The following is a 24805-nucleotide window of genomic DNA, read 5'->3' on the forward strand; positions in this document are numbered from 1 at the left end:
AGCCAGCAGTGTGCTCTTGCAGATCGCAAGGCCAATGGTATCCTGGGCTCCATCAGAAGAGGGGTGGCCAGCAGGGACAGGGAGGTGATTGTCCCTCTCTACTCTTCCAACCCATGCCATTCTATGCTTCTATGATACTCAGCCCTCGTGAGGCCCCATCTGGAGTACTGTGTCCATGTCTGGGGCCCGCAATACAAGAAAGATGTAGAACTGTTGGAGAGGGTTCAGAGGAGGCCACAAAAATGGTTAGAGGGCTGGAGCACCTCTCCTACGAAGAGAGGTTGAAGGAGCTGGGCTTGTTCAGCCTGGAGAGGAGAAGGCTGCAGGGGGACTTCATTGCTGCCTTCCAGTACCTGAAGGGAGCAGAGGAACAGGAGGAGAATCCACTTTTTACAAGAGTAGACAATGGCAGGACAAGGGGGAATGGATTGAAGCTAAAGGAAGGAAGGTTTAAATTGGATATTTGGGGGAAGTTTTTTACAGAGAGAGTGGTGAGGTGCTGGAACAGGCTGCCCAGAAAGGTGGTTGATGCACTGTCCCTGTAAGTGTTCAAGGCCAGGTTGGATGGGGCCCTGGGCAACCTTGTGTAGATTCAGAGCTGGAGGTTGGTGTCCCTGCCTGTGGCAGGGGGTTGAAACTCTATGATCTTTGGGGTCCTGTCAAACCCAGACTGTTCTATGATTCTATGACAGTTACAGAACTCAGTATTTCAACTGGCAAGGAATAATAATTTTCAGGTCAGTTGTAAAGTTAGAGACAGAGTTTTGCAAACCCGACCTTAAACATTTCCAGTTTGAGGGAAGGTTGAGCACTTTGGAAGAATTGCTCTGTCTATTAAAGCTGACTCCGCTTAATCTCCTAAACATTAGTGTTTTATAAGAGCCAATGGATGAAAAGAGCATGTGAGTCTCTTTGATGGATTGTGCTAAGATTATGTACTTAGAGAATGTTCAAAAGGTTACTTGACCTTGGGAATTAGATCTGACCCTGAATCACCTGATCAATCTTACACATATATTTATTTTGTGAATTTAGCTAATGCTAAACAATCAACAAGGATCTAATAAGTGCAATAATTTTATCCTGTCTTCAGCTGCTATAGAAAATCAATGATCTTGATGTTGAAGACAACTTTTACTACCTCATCAGTTAAACTGTATGTACTGCAGCCTGTATTCCTCTAATTGCCGGTTAATGTTTTCCTCATTCATTACAAAGGATTATATACTACAAAATCCAGCTGCTAAAAAGAAAAGAGTATTTTTTGAGAAAACTTCAAGGATGATAGAAAAGCAGCGTAGACTGCTTGCTGCAAGTATGCGTGTGTGTATGCACACACGCGTGGGTGCATGTGTACGGGTATTCAAAGAGTGGTAGCTAAAACTTGTCCAGAAATGAGTAAATGCTGTTCCAGCAAACACTGTAGTAGTTGTACTACCATTGGGAATTATCTTTTTGCTTGCAAAGCCTTGATGGGGAAAAATAGCTCCACAGACAGAATGAAGTAAGTATCCTTGACTTAAGAGTTTTTGGCAGCTAGAAGATGCCAGCTCCCTTTTTCCACTGCAAATGAACAGAGAAATTACTGAACAAAGTCATGTCTTCAACTGTCTCTCCCCAATATCATGCAGAACTAATTTTTTCCAGTGGCTGCTCTATTAAATTAAAAATGTCAGTGCCCAGCACATCATTAAAGAGAATTCTTGGGTGGTGCAGAAGGGTTTATTTACACGCCCCATTGACTGAAATTCTTGTCTTTGTACTATTGTCGGCTTGCAAGGAAGAAGAGGGTTAGATTTGCCCCTTCTAACCAGCCTCCCTTTTCTAAGGTACTGACTGTTACAGTAGTACCAGGTAGCATTTGTCTTTCTAGGAATTCCCAGGCACTGGAGGGGAAGTACTTAAATACAGTTACATAAGGAACATATGTAAGTAGACTTCAAATGGTTACCACTAAAATACTCTTTATGACCCAGGCTTTTTGGAATTTCTTTGATATGCAGTTGACATAAATTAGAGGCGTCAAGGGTCCTCCCAAGAAAGATCAGAGAGGCTGCAAGCCTGGGTAAAGGCAGGCTCTGTTTTATGCCATTGATTATCTGAGTGCCTCCAGGCAATGTGTTTCAGTAGATGCAGAGCATTATTGATCCACACCATGAAAATAATCAAATTATTCATTTCTCATCAAACTGCTGTTGCCATGACCTTTCTTTTTCTCATGTTTCCTACCATCCAACATGCATACCACAGGAGCGCTATGGTCTTTGCATTAAAATAAATGTCATTGTGTTGAAAAGTCTCATAAAAATTGCTGACTTTACCATGAGATCATCGTAACGAGGGCATACATTTAAATTGGAAGTTTTCTAATATGCATTTTTTAATTTTTTTTCTGACTTTTAAGTGTTGCTATATAGCAACATAATCACTATTTACAAATAACATACAGAAAAAAGGCAAAGATTATTAAATGATGAAAGTGTTTCTGAAGTATCCAGAGTAAGTTTGGTTTAGAAAAGATGTTTATGCTTAAAATACACAAAATCTAAATATTCTTTTCAATGAAAAAAATATGACAGGCAAGGTTACTTAGCAAATGTCTCTTTTATTTCTAGTTTTCCCTAGCGCCTTAAAGACTTAGGCAGCTTTGGATTTCCCTGCACTACACAGCAGTGGTGTCAGAGGCCTGGAGAGAGCTCTGAATGAACTGGTACTTCTGGAAAGGTGCAGGGCAACATGGACACATGGCCATAAGTCCTGAATGCAGCTTAGCGGACAAAGTACAGCACCTTGTCCAGGAAAATTAGCACTCAGCAAAGCTAATAGAGATGTGATAGCATAACTCACTGCTTCCATTTCCATGAGTAGCTCAGGAAATGCTAGCTTGATCTCTGTAGGGTCCTGCATTGTACAGTATAGGTAGAATGAGACACATACCGTTATTTTTTTGTGTGTCAAAGGCTTCTGAGAGACTGTGATCCAGACCTCCAAAAGTATTTAGACATTCAGAAAGTAAACCCTACATATTTTTGAGTACCTTTATTTTGGACAATGAAATTCCTGTTGCCCTCATACAAGCATCAACGTGTAGTCGGAAGCAGCTAGGACCTTCTGATCTCTCTCACATTACTGGGTATTAACTGTGTGCAAATATGTATTTGTGGGCATATGTGTGTGTCTGTACAGGCACCTGAGGCACGAGTGATGTGTTTGATAAAAAGGAAATGGTGCTGTTCCGACTCTCCGGTTCCTTTGAAAGCAGCAAGAGATAAAATCAGTAGTTATTTAAGGCCTGGGCAGGACATTCTAGAGTTTTTTAATTGGAAAAGGCATAAAAGCCATAGTATTTCTGGTTTGCATTCTGCTGTTACCGCCTGCATTCATGCTGTGCCCCATTCCCAGGGCAGCGAGCCAGGCTTCATCCCCTCGTGTTGCTGCTTCCCAGTGCACTGGCAGCACAACGAAACCACAAACTCACAGTTTCACTGCATAGAGAAGTGCTGTGCTGTTGTTACTGCAGCCCAAGGATGTGTTTTGGGACTTGACTTGGGTGTGTGGTACCATGCAGAGGGTGTGTGTACTTCTAGGGTACACTGAAGCTCTGATTTGTCACTTCAGTTGTCTGCAGAGCCAGGGGTTATATTCTATTCATCCCCATTTAGTAGCCCCACAGCAGAAAGGGAACACGACTATCCATTCTTCAAACCAAATTTTAGTTGTAGCTCTGTTTTGTGGTGGGTTTTATCATAGCTTAGGAAAGTATATGTTTTAAAGTATAATTCATCCTTTCCTTTACATAGATTAAAATTTAAGAGGAGCATAGGCAGTTATGGGGTACTCTCTTTTTCTCCCACAGTCACTGACATCAGGATTCCTAAAAGATGTACTTGCATCCTTAGTGCATAAAATGATGCCTGTCTCAGATTCACAGATTCCAATCTACATGTTTCAAACTTCTTTTTGTAAACACAATTCTATACATTTCTACCTCTAAACTGATCAGATCGTAATTGTAGTTACTTAGTTAATTCTTTTGCATTTCCAAAATAAATCAGAGAAAGAACTCAATTTTCTCTATTCTTTTTATTGCTAGAACTCATTTTAAAGATGGCTTTTGTAGCACTTCTTTGTTGACTTTCTTTCATGACAACTCAAAAAGCTTTAACTAATGGCAGTTTGAAATCTTCTCCTTTGTGGAAAATGGCTGAGTATCACCTAGGAAATAGTGGCTGAAAAATCTGTTCTGTTTTTCTGGCTGATAGCTTGGCTGGTTGAACAATGTGTCAGAATAATCTTCCCATGGAGTCTACAACTTTTCTCACACAGATTTTCATATTTCAAGATCCTTTTCCTAAAGCTGTGGTGCTATTTGCAATGGTTATCAGTAGTGCTGCCACCTAAATGCAAGAGACATTTCTTGGGAAAATATGCAGAAAAATGACACTGAAAAACAGAGGCCGCAAAACTCAACATTCACAGCTACATGTAAATGAAATTAAATAAGTCTGACAAAGCTGGCTGTGAACAGATATACACAACTTCAGTTAATAAGTCATCATGGTCTTTATTCCTTTCTCTTTTTTTCTTTCTTAAAGAAATTAGGGTTGCTTGCCATTAAAATATTTCTGAAATCCTATAGCTTGTTCCAGATGACTTTCTCAGATGAATTGCAGCATGTATTTCCTATTACAGTTTTACTGAGATGTTAGAGCACAGAAATTGATGGTCAGTACAACTGACAAAAAGACAAACTCTCTTACCACAGAAAGGAAGGAAGATCGATGACCCCTAAAAATAAAAATAGGCCATTAGGAAATCATTTGCATCTTAAGTAAGAATAAGATTTTGATTTTTAGAAGATCAATACATTTTAAAAATAATTTATCACTTTATCCTTCTATCAAATCTTTTTAAGAAATACTTACAAACATATATCCTGTGCAGACTGCAAATCATTAGCCTAACGGGTTCAGCTGCTGTTTTATGTAAACAAATGCCATCTTGTGAAAAAATTTACAAGCTCAGGACAAAGAAATTTTTCCATTCAATATATACACATTAATAAGGATGACCAGAAACATTTTTACCCTTTATCTGCAAACTTTTAATTTACATTTCATAGGTAAATTATAGGCTAAATAAGTGGGAAAGAGATAAGACCATAGGTTCTAGAGATATGTCTTTAAATACCAAATATGTTTTTGAGCTAAACTGTTCTTAATCAACAGTAGAACAGAGTAGAGCCATGGCTTGTTTTAATATCATTATCACAGCAATTTGCCTTCCACCTTCACAAGAGGCTAACTATCATTAGTATGATCAAAAAACCTGACAAATTGCTACCATTTCTTCTTTTATATTTTAAGGGTTCATTTTGAGATTTGAAATTATGGTTTTATGATATTGAAGAGGACTGAAAATATACATTCCTTCCCTTTAACAAAAATTCTATAGCACTTATTTTCTCTTAAATCACTATCATTTGTTCAAGTTACGTTGCTGCATATTAAAAAGGCTACTCTGTATTTTTTAAAGTTTTGTATGTATAATGCAGGAGCTGCCACTGATACATCTCTCAATGAATAATGAAGACTTCAGATTCATAAAATCCGAGAATCCCATTAGAAGGAAACTACAGTTATCCTTTCTAACCCACAACAAAAGAAAAATAGCATTTATTTCACTTTGGTTTTCAATACAGCAATTTTAAAAGACTGAACAATACTTTTTTTTTCTTTTTGCCCCTAGCTAACTAGAATAACAGATCCATTACGTGTGTGAACGAAAGCATCTGTTAAAATCTAAGAAAGGATTCTTCATACAAATTGAACTTTTCATACTTGCAGTTTAACTCTTTCTGTACCAAAGGATTTTTATCTTCCAGAATGTTAGTTCAGCAGCAGCTTCCACAGCAGTAGGCTGAATTTGAAATCTTCCTGTGTTAATTAGTCTGTCCTTGTTTTTAAAAAGAAACCACCTGATAATGTCACACTGCAATAGGATGATGGGCCTCATCAATAGTTCAAAATCAGGATATGGCCAATTATTAAGGAAAAATGCAATGTGAAGTAGTCATCTTTTTTGTGATTAACAAAAAAAAAAAATTTTAGAAGCACTGTCCCCTGGAACTTGCAGTCATTTCTGACAGCTAGCAAATTTTTGAGAATGATTTCTCTGTTAATTGTACAGGCCATCATTTTGACAGGTATTACAATAATGTGCACAAATTATTGTTAATGTAGCAGAATAGGAAGGAAAATATTCAGTCCTATTAATTCAACAGACAGAAAGTAATTTGAAAGAATATTTATCACTATATAAATAAACACTGTCATTTCATTGCATATGGGCCTTCATTAACTGCAGTTTTTTATAAGTAAGAACAAAGCAACACACAGAGTTTCATCATAAATTTGAAATACTTACGAACTAGTAATATTTTTACCTTGAACTCTTGTACAGGTGGAGTCTAGAAGAAATTCATCTGATTGCAATTAACAAAATTAGCAAACCAACCAGCCACCCAAATTAAAAAACTCCTTCAGAAAGGTTTCAGTGATTTAACAGAAAAGCAAACCCTTACAATAGGCAAAGGGAATTGAGAATGAAATCTTTATCGCTTGCACAACTTCAATATTCAGCATCGTGTCAGCAGTGATCATTAGGACAGTGAGCCCTGAAATGATGGCCCAGCTGGAAAGCCATGCAAACTCAGGCACCTGAAACGGATTATTCCGCTGGCTTGCAGTAACACAGTGACTCCCACGATTGTGCAGGGACTGTCACTTTGAGGCAATAGCATCACCTGTGTAAAGAACCACAACAATGAATTTCATCCCTCTAGGACTCTACCTTTCTGCCAGGATTTAAGCAGAGAACTGTAGAGGGGCTATACTCCACAAGTAACCTTGGTCATTTTTCCGAAACCCTTCCAGAAGTGCTAACTTTGAGTATTAGAGGGTTTGTGGATTCTTTCCCTGTACATGACAGAAAAGATTACAGCTATTTCTGTTTACCCACTCCTCCCCATTTCGAAATATAAGTGGGAAATTAATTGCTAAAATTTAACATAATGAAGTTGTTGAATGTCATGATAATAATAGTACATGAGACTGTACTTGTCAATATAATTATTTATGAGCCTACAAATTCAGTATATATTCGTACATGTGTGCTTTTTTTTCTGAATCTCTTTTTTTTTTTCCTTTTAGTAACAGCCTCCATTAAGTCAAAAATACATTCTTTGCTGAAATCATAAGGGACTTTATTTGGACTATAGGATATTGTGCTAATATTGGTAGTGCTGTTATTTTATTAAAGTCCTAAACAAAGGTTCTGCCCCTGGGCATGAGGGCAGTCACTGAAACTCTGTGGAATATGTCTGCCTTAGCTGATCAAGTGCACTTCACAGAAAACGTTTCCAGAAATCTTTAATTTTGTTATGGCTACAGGCAACAGTTATAATTGGGCCACCTGAGAATATAATTCATTCAACTATTAGCAGGGAAAAAAAAAATCAAACAAAGTGCACTTTTTATAAGACACTGACTTGAGGAAGGAAACTGCAGCAGAGAAGAGAAAGTGTATATGAAAATGTGGAAAATGCACTTCTTAATAACTCCAACTGTGTATATTTTGGATTTATTTTTAAAACATTAGAGAAATTGGAACATAAAATGTGTCTGAAGCACATTATTGTGGATACACAAAATGACTATAGAGTCATCTGTTGGTCCACTACATACAAATTTGGCTTTCATGTAATACTACTCTACATATACCAAGACACAGATGCACACAAATTTCCATACCTCTATGGATGCAATACCTCTCCGTAAGCAAAAATGTCAGTAACATGATAAGTAAGCCCTTTTGGACCAAATCAATTTGCATTTAGTTTCTATACAGTTGGTTTTATGATTCTCGATATGTAGAAATTGTAATAATACTTGCAGTCTGTAAACCTTTATTTTCAAACATCTGTATGGCAGCCCTCAAAAATCTTCTGGTGTAAATGTTACTTCTCATCTGCTAGCATTTCCCTAAAATTCTTTACAAGTACTAGATTTCTATAATTAAGCTAGCAGTTCTATAAATTATTAATGTGTTTCTGTGAAGATATTGCAGACATATCCCTTGTTATAACTTGGTTTATTAGTTTTTATTAATGACCAAACTATAAAGTTACATAGCTGGAGATACCTACCTGTAATATCCTCAGAAGGAGAGTGCCCATGATGTCAGCACTTTCTGGAATCAGCTAGCCATATGCCTGTTGCAAGGGCTAAGTTGGATATTATGCAAATATTATTTCAGCAGTCTATCACTGTATGATGTTATGAACCCCTGAGGAGCATAGGCTCCTAAAAATTTCCTAGGACGCTTTAATACTGCACCTTTGCACAGTTTTGCAAGTCTGGTTGGTTGCTTGTGAGTTTTTGGGGGTGTTTTGTTTTTTTTTTTTTCATTATATGGATGCTTATTTTTTTCAATTAATAACGTGGAATGGAGATAACTTTTTGTTTTCAATTATCAAGTGAAGTCGATGTTACCCTGAAGTTTTTCCTTAAGACCCTGTTAAAAAGTATTTCCCATCTTTCTTCTAAGCCCTTCTTATGAACTAAAAGGCCACAATAAGGTCTCCCCAGAGCCTTCTCTCCTCCCCAATTCTCTTAGCCTTACCTTACAGGAGAGGTGTTCCATCCCTCTGATCATTTCTGTGGCCTTCCTCTGGACCTGCTCCAACAGGTCCACATCTTTCCCATACTGAGGACCCCAGAGCTGAATGCAGTACTCCAGGCAGGGTTTCACCTGGACGGAGTAGAAGGGGGGAATCATCTCCTTCAACCTGCTGGTCATGCTTGTTTTGATGCAGCCCTGGGTAAAGTTGGCTGTCTGGGCTTCAAGTGTACATTGTCACCTAATGTCCAGTTTTTCACCCATCAGCATCCCCAAGTCCTTCTGCACATGCTGCTTTCAATCCCTTCATCCCCCAGCCGGTATTGCTACTGGGGTTGGTATGATGCAGGTGCAGGACCTTGCACTTAGCCTTGTTGAACCTTATGAGGCTTACATAGACCCACTTCTCAAGCATATCCAGGTCCCTCTGGATTGCATCGTGTCCCTCCGGTGTGTCAACTTCACCACTTAGCTTGGTGTCATCTGCAAACTTGCTGAGGATGCACTCAATACCACTGTCTATGCCACTGAGGAAGATATTTGTGATTGTTTAACCTTGGTTGGATACCAACACTTTTCCCAATACAGATTCCTGTGGGACAGCTCTCATCGCTGATCTCCATCCAGACACTGAGCAGTTGATCACTACCCTTCAGATGCAACCATCCAACCAATCACTCATCCACCAAACAGTCCATCCATTAAATCTGTATCTCTCCCACGTACAAAGATGTTGTGAGGAACCATGTCAAAGGCTTTACAGAAGGTAGAGCTGTATGATGTCTTTAGCTCTTCCATTGTCCACTGATGTAGTCACTCCATCATAGAAGGCCACTAGGTTGGTCAGGCAAGACCTGCCCTTGGTGAAGCCATGCCGGCTGTCTTAAGTCCCCTCCCCGTGCCTTACATACCTTCTAGGAGGATCTGTTCCATGATTTCCTCAGGCACAGACATGAGGCTGTGCCGTGGTTTCACCCCAGCTGAGGGCCAAGATCCACACAGCTGCTTGCTCCTTAAAGGAAAAGAGCAGGTTAAAGGGAAGAGGGGGGGGGCGGTGAGAAGTAAGGGAAGGGAAAAGGAAAAGGAAGGGGCAAATAACCCCAAAATCAAGAAATTAAGAGGCCCGTGGGTTGGGATAAGGATAATTTACAAAGATAACAGAAAGATACAATATAACAATGCTTCCTCTGCTGTATTGCCCCATACAATGATCATCAATATCCTGCAGGTGCTCTGGGGCTTCACCCTTTTCCAGTGTAGTCTGAATCAGTCCAAGGCAGATGGTAGGGCTGTGTTTCCACCCCTGGGGCAGACAATTCCATGTGTATTGGATGCCTCTCCAAGTGAAAGCAAACTGTGGCCTGCACTCTGGCGCCAGTGGTATTGAGAAGAAAGCATTTGCAATGTTGATTGTGGCATACCACTTGGCTGCCTTTGATTCCAGTTCATACTGCAGTTCCAGCACGTCTGGTACAGCAGCACTCATACCTGGAGTGACTTCGTTTAGGCCACGATAATCAACTGTCAGCCTCCACTCTCCATCAGACTTCGGCACTGGCCATATGGGACTGTTAAAGGGTGAGCAGGTTCGGCTGATCACTCCCTGACTCTCCAGTTGACGAATCAGCTTGTGGATGGGGATCAGGGAGTCTCAGTTAGTACGGTATTGTCTTCTGTGCACTGTTGTAGCAATTGGCACTTGCTGTTCTTCAACCTTCAACAACCCCACAACAGAAGGATCCTCCGAGAGTCCAGGCAAGGCACACAATTGTTCAATTTCATTTGCCTCCAAAGCAGCTATTCCAAAAGCCGACCGGTACCCTTTCAGGTCTTTAAAATACCCTCTATGGAGATAATCCATACCTAAAATGCATGGAGCTTCTGGGCCAGTCACAATTGGGTGTTTCTCCCAGTCCTTCCCAGTTAAGCTCACTTCAGCCTCTAACACAGTCAATTGTTGGGATCCCCCTGTCACTCCAGAGATGCTAACAGGTTCTGTCCCAACATGATTCGATGGCATTATTGTACACTGAGCACCAGTATCCACCAGAGCCTTGTACTCTTGTGGGTCTGACGTGCCAGGCCATTGGATCCACACAGTCCAATAAACACGGTTATCCCTCTCCTCCACCTGGCTGGAGGCAGGGCCCCTCTATTGTTGCTAATTGTGTTGGCTGTTCACTGGTGCAACGTTCTTCCTGGCAGAATTGCGTTGTGTGATTCTTTTACCTCGCAGCTCATTTACTCGTGCTTGAAGGGCTGAGGTGGGCTGCATACCCCACTTCATCATGTCCTCACCATGGTCACGCAGGTAAAACCACAGCATCTCTCGCAGTGCGTCCTTTCTGTATCGTCCCTTCTGGGAAGATGGACGCTTTCTCCCAGTAGCTGCAACATTGCCCCATACGGGCTGGGAGTTGGACACATTTTTGTCAAGTCGTTCGACCAGTTTCTCTACCGCTGCTATCACAGAGAGGGAAACATTGTCCTGATATCTCCGGAGTCGGCAGGACACATCGTATACGGTTGGTGGATATGCATCATTCCAGTCCATTGTTGCCGATGAATTGGTGTGCCCTGCTGGTGCACTTTGTACAACCTTACACCACATATCTGGGGTGCATAGGACGTCATCAGGATCAGAGGGAAGCTGTGAGTTGTCCAGATCATAATAAATTACCTCCCGTACAGCTAATTCTCTCAGGTGCTGGATAACTGCCTCTAGGTTGTTACACTTGGGTGTTTGACATGTAATGTATTCCTTTATGGGATACCTTTCCCTCACACTTGACAGTAGTCGCCTCCAGAGGCTGAGGATTTCAGGCTTTTCCCCAATTGCCCTATCAATGCCTCCTTCTCTAGCTAGGGATGCCAACTGCTTGGCCTCCCTGCCATCTAATTCCAGACTACTGGCCCCGTGATCCCAGCATCGGAGCAACCAAGTGATGATGTGCTCACCTGGGCGGCGACTGAAATCTTTTCGAATCTCACGCAGCTCACTCAGGGTCAGGGATCGTGCGACAACAACCTCATCCTGAGATGGTTGAGATGGCCCTGCCTTATCCCGAGATGGTTTGGATGGCCCTGCTTCATCCTGACATTCATCAGATGACCCTGCTTTATCCTGACATTCATCAGATGGCCCTGCCTCAATTTCATCCTCATCCTCATCCTTCACTACAGGAACAACTTTCCTTGTGTATTTCCTCTTTTGTACAGGAGCAACAGACACTGGCATGGGCTGTTTTTTTGTTTTACCAGCAGTATCTGCTGTAGGGGTAGCAGTAGCTGCAGCATCGGTTGGGCAGGTTGCAGTAGCCACAGTGCTAGTCACAGAAGTTACAGTGGCCTCAGTGTTAGTCCCAGTGGTTACAGTAGCTGCAGTTTCTGCTGGTCTGTTTTCCTTCCTTTCCCTCTGACAGTGCTGACTGCTATCAAGCAGTGTTTGGTAAATAGTGGCCAGGGCCCAGCACAGTTCAGTAAGTTGTGCATCTCTGGGAAACTTGCGGCAATTTCTTTTCAGATATGCAGCCACTTTATCAGGGTCCTGTAACTGTTCGGGAGTGAAACTCCAAAACATCGGACGTGAGAAAGTGCCCAGGTGGTTGCCCATACTCTGCCACGTACCCTGCCACTCGTGATTATCTGGCCTCGCAGAACACTCTTGAGTGGTATTCATAAACCTTTGCTTAATATTTAACAAAAGCTGAACCATATTCACCAAACATAACAACAGCAAAATGCTAGTTTGAATATCCCAGGGATACTGGAAATTTTCAAAAACTGTTACCAGAGCTGTTGTATTTAGCCCAAAGGAAGAGAAAGCAGCATAGATATTTCTTTCTGTACTCCCACCATACCAGCTGCAGTTATTAACTCCTCCCTGTCCAAAGAATGGACAGGGCAGCAAAATCTCATACAGATACCAGAACAAGTTCACGACCATCGATATCACTGTATCATAGACTGTTGTCATAAAGTACACCAAAAGGGGGTACGGGAACGAAAACAGGAGCCGCAGCCCCAAGATGTTAAAAGATCCTGCTAGGATTGCATACAACAGACGGTGCTTTTGCTGCCACAGCTGTGAGCACAGCCTTGTAAGTAAATACCAGAGCATCGTGACCAGAGACTGCTTAAATCAAAGTGCTTATCACAACTTTGTCTTAATTACAATCAGGTCAGGGTCAGATCTACCCTTATCCCAACCTTTCAGGCCCCACGTTGGGCGCCAAAAAGACTGTCGTGGTTTTACCCCAGCTGAGAGCCGAGATCCACGCAGCTGCCTGCTCCTTAAAGGAAAAGAGCAGGTTAAAGGGAAGAGGGGGGGGGGGGGGGGTGAGAAGTAAGGGAAGGGAAAAGGAAGAGGAAGGGGCAAATAACCCCAAAATCAAGAAATTAAGAGGCCCGTGGGTTGGGGTAAGGATAGTTTACTAAGATAACAGAAAGATACAATGTAACAATGCTAACAGGACTTCAAAGCAAAATATATGAAGCTGTTGATACACAATGCAGTTTCTCACCAAACCACACAACTCAGGCCGTGCCACCCAGAGCCGTCCCGGAACCCGACCGTCCCCCACGAACCGCGCGTCCCGGAGCCGCCCTTGACCTTCCTCCCATCAGCCCCCGATATCCTGGGCACGACGTAACTGGCGTGGAATACTCTCTTTGGTCAGCTCGGTCACCTGTCCTGGCTTCGCCCCTCCTTTCTCATGAAGAGCTGAGAAAGTCCTTGACTGTCTGACAGCAACTAACAACATCAGGGTGTTATCAGCACTACTCCCATTTTAACTCCCAAACACAGCATTCCATCCGCTGTTACAAATGAATTTAACTCCATCCTGACCGAATTTAACTCTATCCTGACCAAAACCAGGACAGTCTGACAGATCGGTAGTTCCCAGGATCCTCTTTTCTACCTTTTTTTTAAAAAGGGAGCAGTGTTTCCCTTTTTCTAGTCACTGGGGACATCACCTGACTGCCATGACTTTTCAAATGTCATGGAGAGTGGCTTGGTAACTACTTCAGCAATTCCCTCAGGACTCTGGGATTCACCTTTTCAGGTCCCACAGACTGATGTATGTTCAGGTTCTCAGGTTGTCTTGAACTCAGTCTTCCTGTCCCTGCCTTGAGGTCTGTCCACTTGAGAGGTGTGGGTAGAGAAGCGGTGCCAGTGAAGACTGAGGCAAAAAAAGTCGTTGAGTACTTCAGCATTCTCCTCATCCATTGTTACTGTTTGCTAGTCATGTTCACCAGGGCTAATGAAACTTACCAGTCTCATGAAAAAGGAATGTCTGGTTCAACTGATGGTTTCAACTGTAATCCCTAATTTATCTTAACAAGGTTAGGAAAACTCAACTCCCTTGAATTTAATAAGATCTGCCCAGGAATGTAATGGAAGCAAAAGGTAAAGACAAATTCTTGATTGTAGAATCTAGAAATGAAAGAAAACAGTGGTGAAATTGTCAACAGACTTCTGTCCAAAGACATGGCATATTGAAAAATAAAAACTCTATTATCTAATAACTATTTGTGCTTACAGTTTCAATTTTCTGTAAGATCTTACCAAAGATGGCACAAAAGAAAAAGTGATGTAAAAAATTAGGCAATACTCAGATCAGATGAGTAAGTCTAGCATACCAGATCAAAAACCTGAGCGGGTATTTTTCTCTGAGTAGCTTATTAATTGAAAAAAAATTATGTTCAGTTTATCCTGAATGTCCAGGTTTTGGTCAGGATGGAGTTAATTTCATTTGTAACAGCGGATGAATGCTGTGTTTGGGAGTTAAAATGGGAGTAGTGCTGATAACACCCTGATGTTTCTAGTTGCTGTCAGACAGTCAAGGACTTTCTCAGCTCTTCATGAGAAAGGAGGGGCGAAGCCAGGACAGGTGACTGAGCTGACCAAAGAGAGTATTCCATGCCAGTTACGTCCTGCCCAGGATATCGGGGGCTGATGGGAGGAAGGTCGAGGGCAGCTCCGGGATGCGCGGTTCTTGAGGGACGGTCGGGTTCCGGGACGGCTCTGGGTGGCACGGCCTGAGTTGTGTGGTTTGGTGAGAAAATGCCTTGTGTATCAACAGCTTCATGTATTTTTGCTCTGAAGTCCTGTTAGCATTGTTACATTGTATCTTTCTGTTATCTTAGTAAACTATCCTTACCCCAACCCACGGGCCTCTTATTTCTTGATTTTGGGGTTATTTGCCCCTTCCTCTTTCTTTTCCCTTCCCTTACTTCTCACACACACACACACACACCCCCCTTCCCTTTAACCTGCTCTTTTCCTTTAAGGAGCAGGCAGCTGCATGGATCTCGGCCCTCAGCCGGGTAAAACCAGGACACTGAACCTGAAAAATGAGCTCATAAATGCCAGTTAGTTAGTTGATGGTGGGAAAAAAATATTTACAGACTGGTGGGTTTTTTCACCCTTTCTTTTACAGGTAGATCACTTTACCTAAAGGAGAGAAAGTTTTGAGCACTTCTCAAAATTTCACCCACGTGATGTGTAGACCTAGCACAGCAAGATTAGATTCCTCCAAAGGACCACTCCCCAAACCCTTTTGTGAATATTCTATTTCACGTAGGCTAGATGGGTATTCATGTTCTCCTTGCCCAGAAAAATTCCTGGAACATGAGGAAGAGTTCTTTTCCGTTAGTGCAGATGATACTTAAATACTCTTTGCACAGCCATGCTGTTATCATCAGAAGAAATTGAAGAGATGCCACCCTGGATAATATTTGTCACAAAGTCAAGTATGCTCTCCTGGGAAATAGGTGATATGTGTTCAGATGTCTTCATGCAAAAAGGATACAAAATTGTGACTTCTGGATAACTGCTCTAATTAAGTTAAAAGGCAGTGATATCCCTTGGTCTTGCCAGTTTCTGTAACCCCTTTATTCACTTTTTCTTTTTTTTAAATCTGGGTTTTGGACTGGAATCAATTTTTATTTCAGCAAGAAAAAACAATTTCAAACCAATCTTCGTTATTTTTTTTATTTTTTTCTGTTTGATGACCGAGATCCTCACAGACGTATTACTTTGACTCTTAATGACAAGGACAGCATTCTTTCATTATGTGTTAAAATATAATTAAAGGGCTATTGAAATTCAAATGAATAGTTCTGTATTAGATAATCTAACTAGTTTATCTTCAGACAGCAGTCTTTCTTTTGACAACTCAAAAGATTAATGGAAGTTCTGTGGAAGAAACATATAACATTTTAAAGCATATTAAGATGTGAAGATTCTAGTTTTCATTCATTGAACAAGACCGTTCAAGCTCAGAAGGGAAAATTGCTCTGTTTGTGTTATGAATTTATTTTGGGAATAATTCAGTACTTTTGTTTTATCACCAGTCAGGCTGGATTTTAACAGAGACAGAAGCTTGAGTTCAAACACTTAGGCGTAAGATTTCTTTTCATCATTGGGGGAACCAGTATCAAGGGTACCAAGAGAGTTGATTTAGATATTACTCATCTCGTTCATTAACGAAGAACAACATTGTGATTTCTCTATTTTCCTAATGTTTAGATAGGAAAGTTTTAGTGCAATAATAGAGGAAGTTTAAAATACTAAAAAATGTACACTGATTTAGCGTTTCACCTGACTTTTCTCATGGTAAATGAAGAGCTTTCAAAATCTTCTGAAAGGGGATCATTTGTGTCTTGACTGTCTGCATTTCATTCTCATTCTGGGATCCATGAAGGTTCCCTGCCGCCAAATAGGATCCTGTTTCTCCCTCTTCAGTTTAGATATATTGAATTTTTTATAATAATTTTTAACTCCTTGCTTTCTCTTTCTTAGGATTCAAAATGTTTACACATAACTAAAAGTTAAGTATATTTGATAATTTTTTATGAAGCTTGGTAGGATACTTTTTTTCTACCATAAGAGTAAAATCAATTATTTTATCTCCAAGTAATTAATTCGTGTAACTGTTACGGTTCCAAATGGGTTCATAGAATTTGTTGTCCCTTTGCTGTTTAACACCACTGAGGTTACTGTTTAGGATCAAACTAATAATTTAAAGTGTCCGTTTAACAGTCCAGGAAAACTTCAGAAAACCTTCTGCTCTTCAGGTTTTTGAGCATAAAATAGCTGATTTTTTCCAATGTTGCTTCTGCAGTGGTTTGCATGGTCATGTTAATTTTTAATTTGGCACTCCATACCAAAAGTTTCCTTCTCCTGTTTAGTAAGTTAATAATATCAATTAGTAGGTATTATATAAAATATTATTGTATCCAGTTATAATGGTATCAGAAAAAAACTAGGACAAATGGTTAGTAAATCTATGGTTTACCATAGATTTCTTCATAAGCTTTAAGACTAAAAGATCCCACCTGTCTCCCCGCATATGATGGGCCATGCTGTTTCACTTAAGTTAGCCTGGTAGTAAATACATTAGCTTATATCTAGCTAGACTGCAGCTTCTGTGAATATGTTCAGTCTTAAGTCAAAGACTCAAGGACATGGAGATCATTACCTAACTTACTGTGTTTGAACATCATCTTTGTAACAAATTTGCACTACTTCTTTCCTGTAACAGAAAATCTGCTTATGACATATCCATAGAGCTATATAAATACATATATACACACATCATTTAGAGCTTGAGAGCCACATGTCCATGCCATTCTAAGAAATAAAGCCCAACAAGTATGTGTCAAATCATAGTAACCACTATCTACTAGTAATACTTACATCTATCTGGTAGATAATTGATATCTCTCCTTTAAGTTTCCCTTTAAGAAAGAGCAGAATGAGCAGTCGTCTGTGGTAAGCATCTTTGTTGTGGCTGAGCTAACTGTTAAGATGAATTTCTGGTAGTATGATAGATTCTGCCATGGCTTTCTGCTCCACAAATTTAAAGAAAAGAGGCTTTTGACTGTTTTTGAATGGGCAAAAAGTAGCAAATACTGCTACTTTAGGGGATTCTTCCCTACCAAGTAATATTTCTATGAAGTGTTGCTGACAGTTTGAAAGTATGTATTCAGCTATAAATATCAAAAATGTTGGAGGACTTGGGCTATCTCTGATTTCATTTTGATTTATTAAAAGTCACTTCTTGTTTTTCAGCACTGGAAGATGTTACTGTAACGTAGTAATTTGCTGAAAGAGTACAGTTTGTACTATGAAGGGATGTTAAACCAGTTTTCTATCCAAGTCAGTCTCTGCTAGATGAAACTTTGAATGAAGATTGAGTGTTTCTATTATCAAAGTAGAAGAACTGGATATTAAACCTTTCATTTATCCTTGTCATTGGGTGCAATCACTGTTCAGAAGGATGCACTCCTTGTTATCTGTTAAGGACAAAAATATTATTAGATACTGTGGTCACTGTGCTTTAATAATATATTCCCAAGATGGATCTTTATGAAGGTAGTCAACATTTTAGTTTAGTTTTTGGTGCTTTTTTTCACTTTTAGCCTTAAATGTGGAACACTGTGAGGATAAAAGCAAACAATTATACCCATTGTAAATTTTACTGATCTAAATGGTTCAGTATTTATGTGTAATATTGATGCCTTTTAAAATGCCCAAGTGTTCAACAAAGATTTCAAAGAGCTACCTCGAAGTTATGATTCTTAGGTTAATCTTTTATTTATCTAAGGGCTGAAGAAAACTGTCTACTTCTGTGATATGAACTGCAATCAGCTTAAAAATAATTGACAAATTAATCCCTTCACAGCACTGCAATTGTAAAGGTGTTAGGTTTAGCTAGGCTTGCCTGATTGCCTTGTCTAATCAAGATAAAGATGCTGTCTTTGATGTCTAAGATTTAGGAGGGGCATCCCAGACCTGTCAAGCTTGTAGGTTTTAATTATTGATCCCGCCATTTTGGCCCAAAAAACACTTTGTGCAGTGTTAACCTCACACCAAAAGGCTAAAATAAAAGCTTCTACTAGTGATGCATGTGAAGACATGCAGGACTTCTCACTTTTGGTAAAGTTGACCTATATTGGTAATTGGTAAATTGACCTACCTGCAATATGTAATAGTTTACATTCTTTTCTCAATGTCTAGTCATGTTATCTTGTTACTGTTCATTGCAACCACATTGATAGCTATCGTACAGTGCAGGTTCATTTCAGCAAGGTTAATTGTGGAGTTACAAGCTAGTATGTATAAAAGTATCATAAATGTGCCATAAATTAATTAATAGAAATCATCTATTTTCATTTTCCAAAGCTATAAAAATCTTAAATTTCAGGCCTATGTGTCCTTGGGAGAATCTGAATAAATACTATTTTATTTCAAAACAGAAATCTGCTATTTTGGGCAGCACTTTGATAAACAGGATGTCTTTCCTTTGAATAATTAGGTTTGGGGGCTCTGTGAGTGGCCAGCATAGTCAAGTATAAAATGGAAATAGCTAAATGGATTGTTAAACATTGTGGCTGTTTTCTAAGCAAAGACTATTTGTCTTTCCTGTTTGCTTTCAATCACAAATAGACAAACAGCACTTACTGGAACATTACATAAAACTTCTCCCTTTACAGTACTGACAAGGTGTGGAGGTTCTGTTCTCTGACTGAACACTACATTCTCCGTACTTGTTCCATGACAAGTGTGTCCAAACCTGTGGTATCAACAGCCCAATCCTACAGGTCCTCCCAGGAGTTCAAAGTCTGATCATTCATTCAGCTTGCATTATGCTGCCCATTTTATTCACTGTTCATACATCATCAATTCTTTTCTTTAATTGCAGGTGAATGAAGCCACGGTGGAGCAGCTAGTGCAGCAGTATCCACATATAACCTTTAGTACTGTACTACAGGACTGCAAGAGGACGTTGGAACGGGCTTATAAAATGGGCTGGACACCCAATATGTCTACTGCCTCTTAACCTCCTATGCTAACATGACAGTTCCACTTGCTGCATTCAGTAGATATAATGGGGATTGCAGAGGGTTCACAACCTTTCATATGATGCAATATAATTGTGAGTTTACAGAGGTTACAGTAAAATGGTAAAAGCTGTACACTGACTTTAATGTACTGTACAACTAAATATTAATATTGAAGCAAAATTTTAGAAATGCATCATATTTTTGTTTGCATAGAAGTTATAAAAGCCTTCAGGAGATTTCTTGAAGTGGGTTCCTACTAGTTCTTGGGATAGTCTGGGTTGTAGATGTTAAGCTTCTTTTCCTCTGTTTACTTTACATTGCCTTGGTCACGCGTGTTTCCTTTCATTTGTAAATGGTAACTCAGTGCAGTTGATCAACAGAAGCCTGTGTTGGAACCGGGAGCTAAACTTGATGTTTATTATTTACTAAAGCTACCCCAGGAGTTTCAAGATGCACAGTAATAAGAAAATCTAAGATTTTCTTTATTTTAATAATTATAAAAATCGTAATTTAAAATACGAATTTTATTAAATGGTTTCAATGACAGAATGGATATTTCATGGACAATCTAATTTCTCTTATGACTCAACAGAATTTCTATCTTCTTCTATTTGTTTGTTTCAAAAAGCAGGTGCTGTAAAGATTTCTAAATCTCTCCATCTTGCCGTTTTTCTAATAAGTGAGTTAACAACGCTTAACATGACACTGATAACCAGCTCCACTTCATAAAATCAAACAGTAATTGAATGCACCGATTATATGAGATAAGTTAGCAAGGCTTAAATATCTTTTTTCTAAGTGAACTCTGACTATGCTGTTGGGTTGCTGAATTTGGAAATAACCAAGATGAATGGCTGTAAGACATTTCCTGGGTGGTTGTTATTTTACAAGATTTCTTACAATGCAAAGAGTGCTCACATTGGGAAGGCCATCTAAGCATGAGTCCCATCATGGGTAAGATTTTACAGCACCATAATACAGTGTATGCAAAAAAACCACCCAGACTAAATAAATAAAAATACTAATTTTCTGTGTGTCACATTGCATTCTGAGGAGTTAAATTTTACATGGGGATAGTGTAAATATGGATATTGCAGCTTCAATTTGAAGTTGCATTAACTTTTAGAGTATTACCATTTGGTTAAGAATGTCTTTAGGTGTGTCACACTGGATATTGGTTTTTCAAAGGTTAGAGCATTTTAATCCAAAGTATGGAATGTTTAAATTTCCGATGAAGAGTTGCCATTATTGTCAAAATACTTTGCTAATCCAGAAGGTCCGATGCAGCATAACCTAGAAGCTTGTTTAGTATGGCTGTAAAACTCTCTGTAAAACTGTTGATTTCCATAGCATAATTTTTTACAACAGAAATATCAGCTCATCATAATCTCAGTGAGGGTGTTGAATGTTTTCTTATCAGACTTTTCAAAATGGGGATGAACTAATTTCTCTGGAAAAAACTGTATGGTAAAGTATTTGCTTTAAATAAGTGGTAAATACATGTGAACATGTGTAATGCTAGGCTTTTTGTTTACTCAGAAATGGCAACAATATTTTCAGAATAAAGCCAATGGATTATATTGCAGATGTAGAATCTTAGTCATTTCTCATTTAATGTCTTTCTATGAATGCATTAAAATAATTCACACAATTTGTAAGTTTCTATTTTTCCGTGAAACCTTTGATCTTTCAATGGGTTTAATAAAAGAAACTAAAACTAAATGATGTCTTCTGTTTATCTGTGCTGCTAACTATACTTAGACTGTGCTGACAGAAATACTGAAGTCTCCAGAATATACAGATCTCACCTGGGCGTGGTCCTGAGCAAAACTGATCCAAGCTGGCCGTGTTGTGAGTGACAGAGTTCAACTAGATGACATTCAGAGATCCTTTTCCATCTAAAATACATTATAAGTCTAATTCTTCTTATATATCACTGATCAGTTGGTCCTGTCTTTCCCCTGCTGCCATGAAGTACTTCCAGTAGCTTTGCCTTTTACTGGCTGTCATCTCTCTTACTTTTCTGAACACAGTAATCCTCACAGATCTGAGTGTGGCTAACTAATTTCCATGGGTCCTGCCATTTGCATAATATGGAAGTTTACGTGGTATAGGAATACTAGGCAGAAACACGTTCTTTTAAGTGCTGTGTTTCCACAGATAGCTTTTTAATTTCCCCTTATAAATCAATATTTCCTAAGTAGTGTTATAAGAATAAATAACAGTGATGCACAGTTTTTAATTTTTTAAATGTCATTTGGGGGAAATACCATTTAAGGGAAAAAGAAAATCTACTGCCTCTTGTAAAAAGAAAAATTACCCATTTTCTCTTATTCAAGCCTTAAAACTCACAGGCAGCTTACATGCTAGATTTCCTGGGTTCCAACAGGCCAACTTTACTGACAAAATGTCTTTGTTCCTTCAAGATCTGTGTGGAAACCTGACATCAATGTAGGTAACCCCATGGCTTAGCATTTGCCTTATCAGAGGCATTTCTAGGCCAGAGGAGCTGAGCTTGTTCAGCGTGCAGAAGAGGGGGCTAAGGCAAGCTCCAAGGGCTTTTTTAACAAAGCAATAGGTGGTGGTACTAAAAAAGAAGACAGAAAACTTCAGTCGTTCAATCCTCTAAACCCAGGCATAATCCTGTTTTAATACCACTGAAATAGTTCAGCTGGTGGTCAGTCTACCCATCTCTTGCCACTCAAAGGCGATGGTGAGGGGGGCATCTTCAAGCAGTGTCCCAGCAGGTAAAACAGCTACCCTTGTGTTTCACACGCAGAGTCAACTTCACTCTGCTCAGGCTCCCAGGTTAGTGGGAAGTTTTGTGAAGCATACCCCCTTCTCAGCAAGTGATCTACGTAGTACTAGTCAGCTTCTAGTCATCTTTGAGCATGGACAAAGTGAATTTCTGTGAAAAATATCCAACAAAGATAAACTGATCCCAGAATGGCTATGGGTGGCCAATTGGATCAGCATTCTCAAAATTGTCCTCATTGTCCAGAGGTCTTCCGTGCTACTCCTACAGCAGCTGAGTCTGGTAAACCTTCAAAGCTCAGACATGCCGCCAGAACCCCACCAGATTCACTCGTAGAAAACACTTATTCCCTTGTAGGTCTTACAAAAGATTTTGAGCCTTCCTTTATAGTTTCCTACAACTACTAAACTTGCTAATCTCTTGCTAAAACAAAGTGTAATCCCTAGCTATAAAACAGCGCTAGTAGGAATAATTAACCAACAGTTAATTTTTTCTGACTCTCAGTTGGCTTCCACATGAGCTCACTGAGTCCACCTACGTTCTCAAGAAATAGATATGGCCTTACTGGTGCTTAATAAAGTGGTACTGACAGGAACAAAACCGATAAAGGCATGGGTCATGTGCACAAAGGTTACATGAAAACAGAGGCACAAAGCACACTTTTCATGAGGCTGACAGGGACTTTTCATGTGATCTTGAAGAAGGAAAGGAAAAAGACTCCAAAGGACCCCTACACATTTTAAGTGAGGGGAGAGAGAGGACATTTCAGTTGGAAGGGACCTACAATATTCGTCTAGTCCAAGTCCCCAACCACTGCAGGGTTGAGCAAAAGCCAAAGCCTGTTACTAAGAACCAAATGCCTCTTAGACAGGCTTGGAGCATCAACCACCTCTCTAGGAAGCCTGTTACAGTGTTTGACTACCTTCTCAGTAAATAAATGTTTCCCAATAAAGGAATGCATAGTGAAACATCAATTGTAAAAGCATACCTAAGACTGTGATGACGTCTGATCTCGTAAATATTTATACTCTAAATTAGGTGTTTATGCTGCTCATTTGTGAAACTCCAGATTGATAGAGAGCGGCCTTAAAGCAGATCCATTTTAAAAGTCCATTAAAGTAAAATTATTTAAAGCAATACTACCTTTTCCATTCTGTAGGTGTTTTTCTCCCAGCATTATCTGTGAGTGACTTGCTGTACTGTCCATGTAGGTGACTGAGACTTTATTTGAATTTTTGGTAAATTTAGAAACAGTAACCAAATTGGTTTTTTTCAAGCCACAGACACCCTGGGAAATGTTCCAGGCTTGAGCATGCCATAGGTCGGCACCACTGGAAAACCAAATAATGCTTTGTGAGAGTAGTTGTATTTTGCCAGTCTCAAACAGGTGGGTACCTAAAGAATTCTTTGTGACTTCTTGTTCTGTTGTTTGGGTTCATTCAGGTTTTTTTCTGAGAAACTGTAGGAAAGATACTCAGTGACTCTTTTCCTCTCCCTTCCCCCTTCTTACCCTGGCTCTTTTACACATCTAATTCCTTTATCTTCTCCCCTGTGGGTATCATGGTTTTGCTCCAGCTGAGAACCAAGCACTATGCAGCTGGCCTAAGAGGGGGTGTGTAGGCAATTGCCGGTGGCGGGTGGGGGGTGGTGGTGGGGTGGTGGGGACAGAAGGAAAAGAAAATCAAAAGCCCCTAAAATCTTGCGGGTTGGGATGACAGTTTACTGGGACAGCAGAGGAAGAGAGAAATAATTGTAAGTTTATAGCAAAATACACAAAACTGGTGATACACAAAGCAGTTTCTCACCAACCCACACAACTCAGACCATACAGCTCACAGCTGTCCAGAAGCCAGACTGTCCCCAAAAAATGCACATCCTGGATCTGAGCACTCCTCCCCCACCAGCCCCCCCTTTATGCTGAGCGTGACGTAATTGGCACAGGGCACCCTTTTGGGCCAGTTTGGGTCACCTGTCCCAGTTGTGTCCCCTGGTGCCTCCCATCTTCTCATTAGCAGGGCAGCATGAAAAGCTGAAAAGTCCCTGGCTGCTTGGCAACAACTAAATCATCAGTGAGCAATCATCAGCACTGCTCTCACCCTACTCCCAAACACAGCACCATACTAACTGCTGGAAAGAAAATTAACACTATCCTACCTGAACCTGGGACAGAATAATCACATCAGGGTGTCTTAAATAAAAATGTTGAGTGGATCAATTCATGTGACAGTTCCCATACATGATAGTATTATATAAGATTATAAAAAATGTAGACACTTAAAAACATGTACTGGTTTGCTTTTGTTTTCTTTTTGCAGTTTCACTGGTTACAATTGTCTGCTGACCCTTAAGAACACAACTATGTCATCTGATCAGGAAAAGTAGCATTAGTTACTGGATTACCTGTTGGTAACATAATTTGTTTGTACACAAGTGTATCTGAAATTATCTTTTATTAGTATTGTACCTGAACTTGAGACCACAGAGTACGATAAAGGTTGTTTAAAATAGGGGCTTTCT

General features: G+C 39.9%; 1 protein-coding gene across 1 annotated transcript in view; it reads left to right on the plus strand.

The window, feature by feature from the left end:
* The window catches only part of FBXL17 (F-box and leucine rich repeat protein 17), a gene marked incomplete at its 5' end in the record, with an annotated part of 308442 nt that extends 288473 nt beyond the window's left edge, over nucleotides 1-19969 (plus strand). Inside the window, one exon of the mRNA XM_084278599.1 lies at nucleotides 19392-19969. Coding sequence (XP_084134725.1) covers nucleotides 19392-19529 — 138 coding nt within the window. The 3' untranslated portion in view covers nucleotides 19530-19969. The remainder of the gene's footprint in view (nucleotides 1-19391) is intronic.
* Nucleotides 19970-24805: the final 4836 nt, after the last annotated feature.

Source organism: Gallinula chloropus, assembly GCF_964237585.1.
Source record: "Gallinula chloropus genome assembly, chromosome: Z".
In the NCBI taxonomy this organism is placed as follows: domain Eukaryota; kingdom Metazoa; phylum Chordata; class Aves; order Gruiformes; family Rallidae; genus Gallinula; species Gallinula chloropus.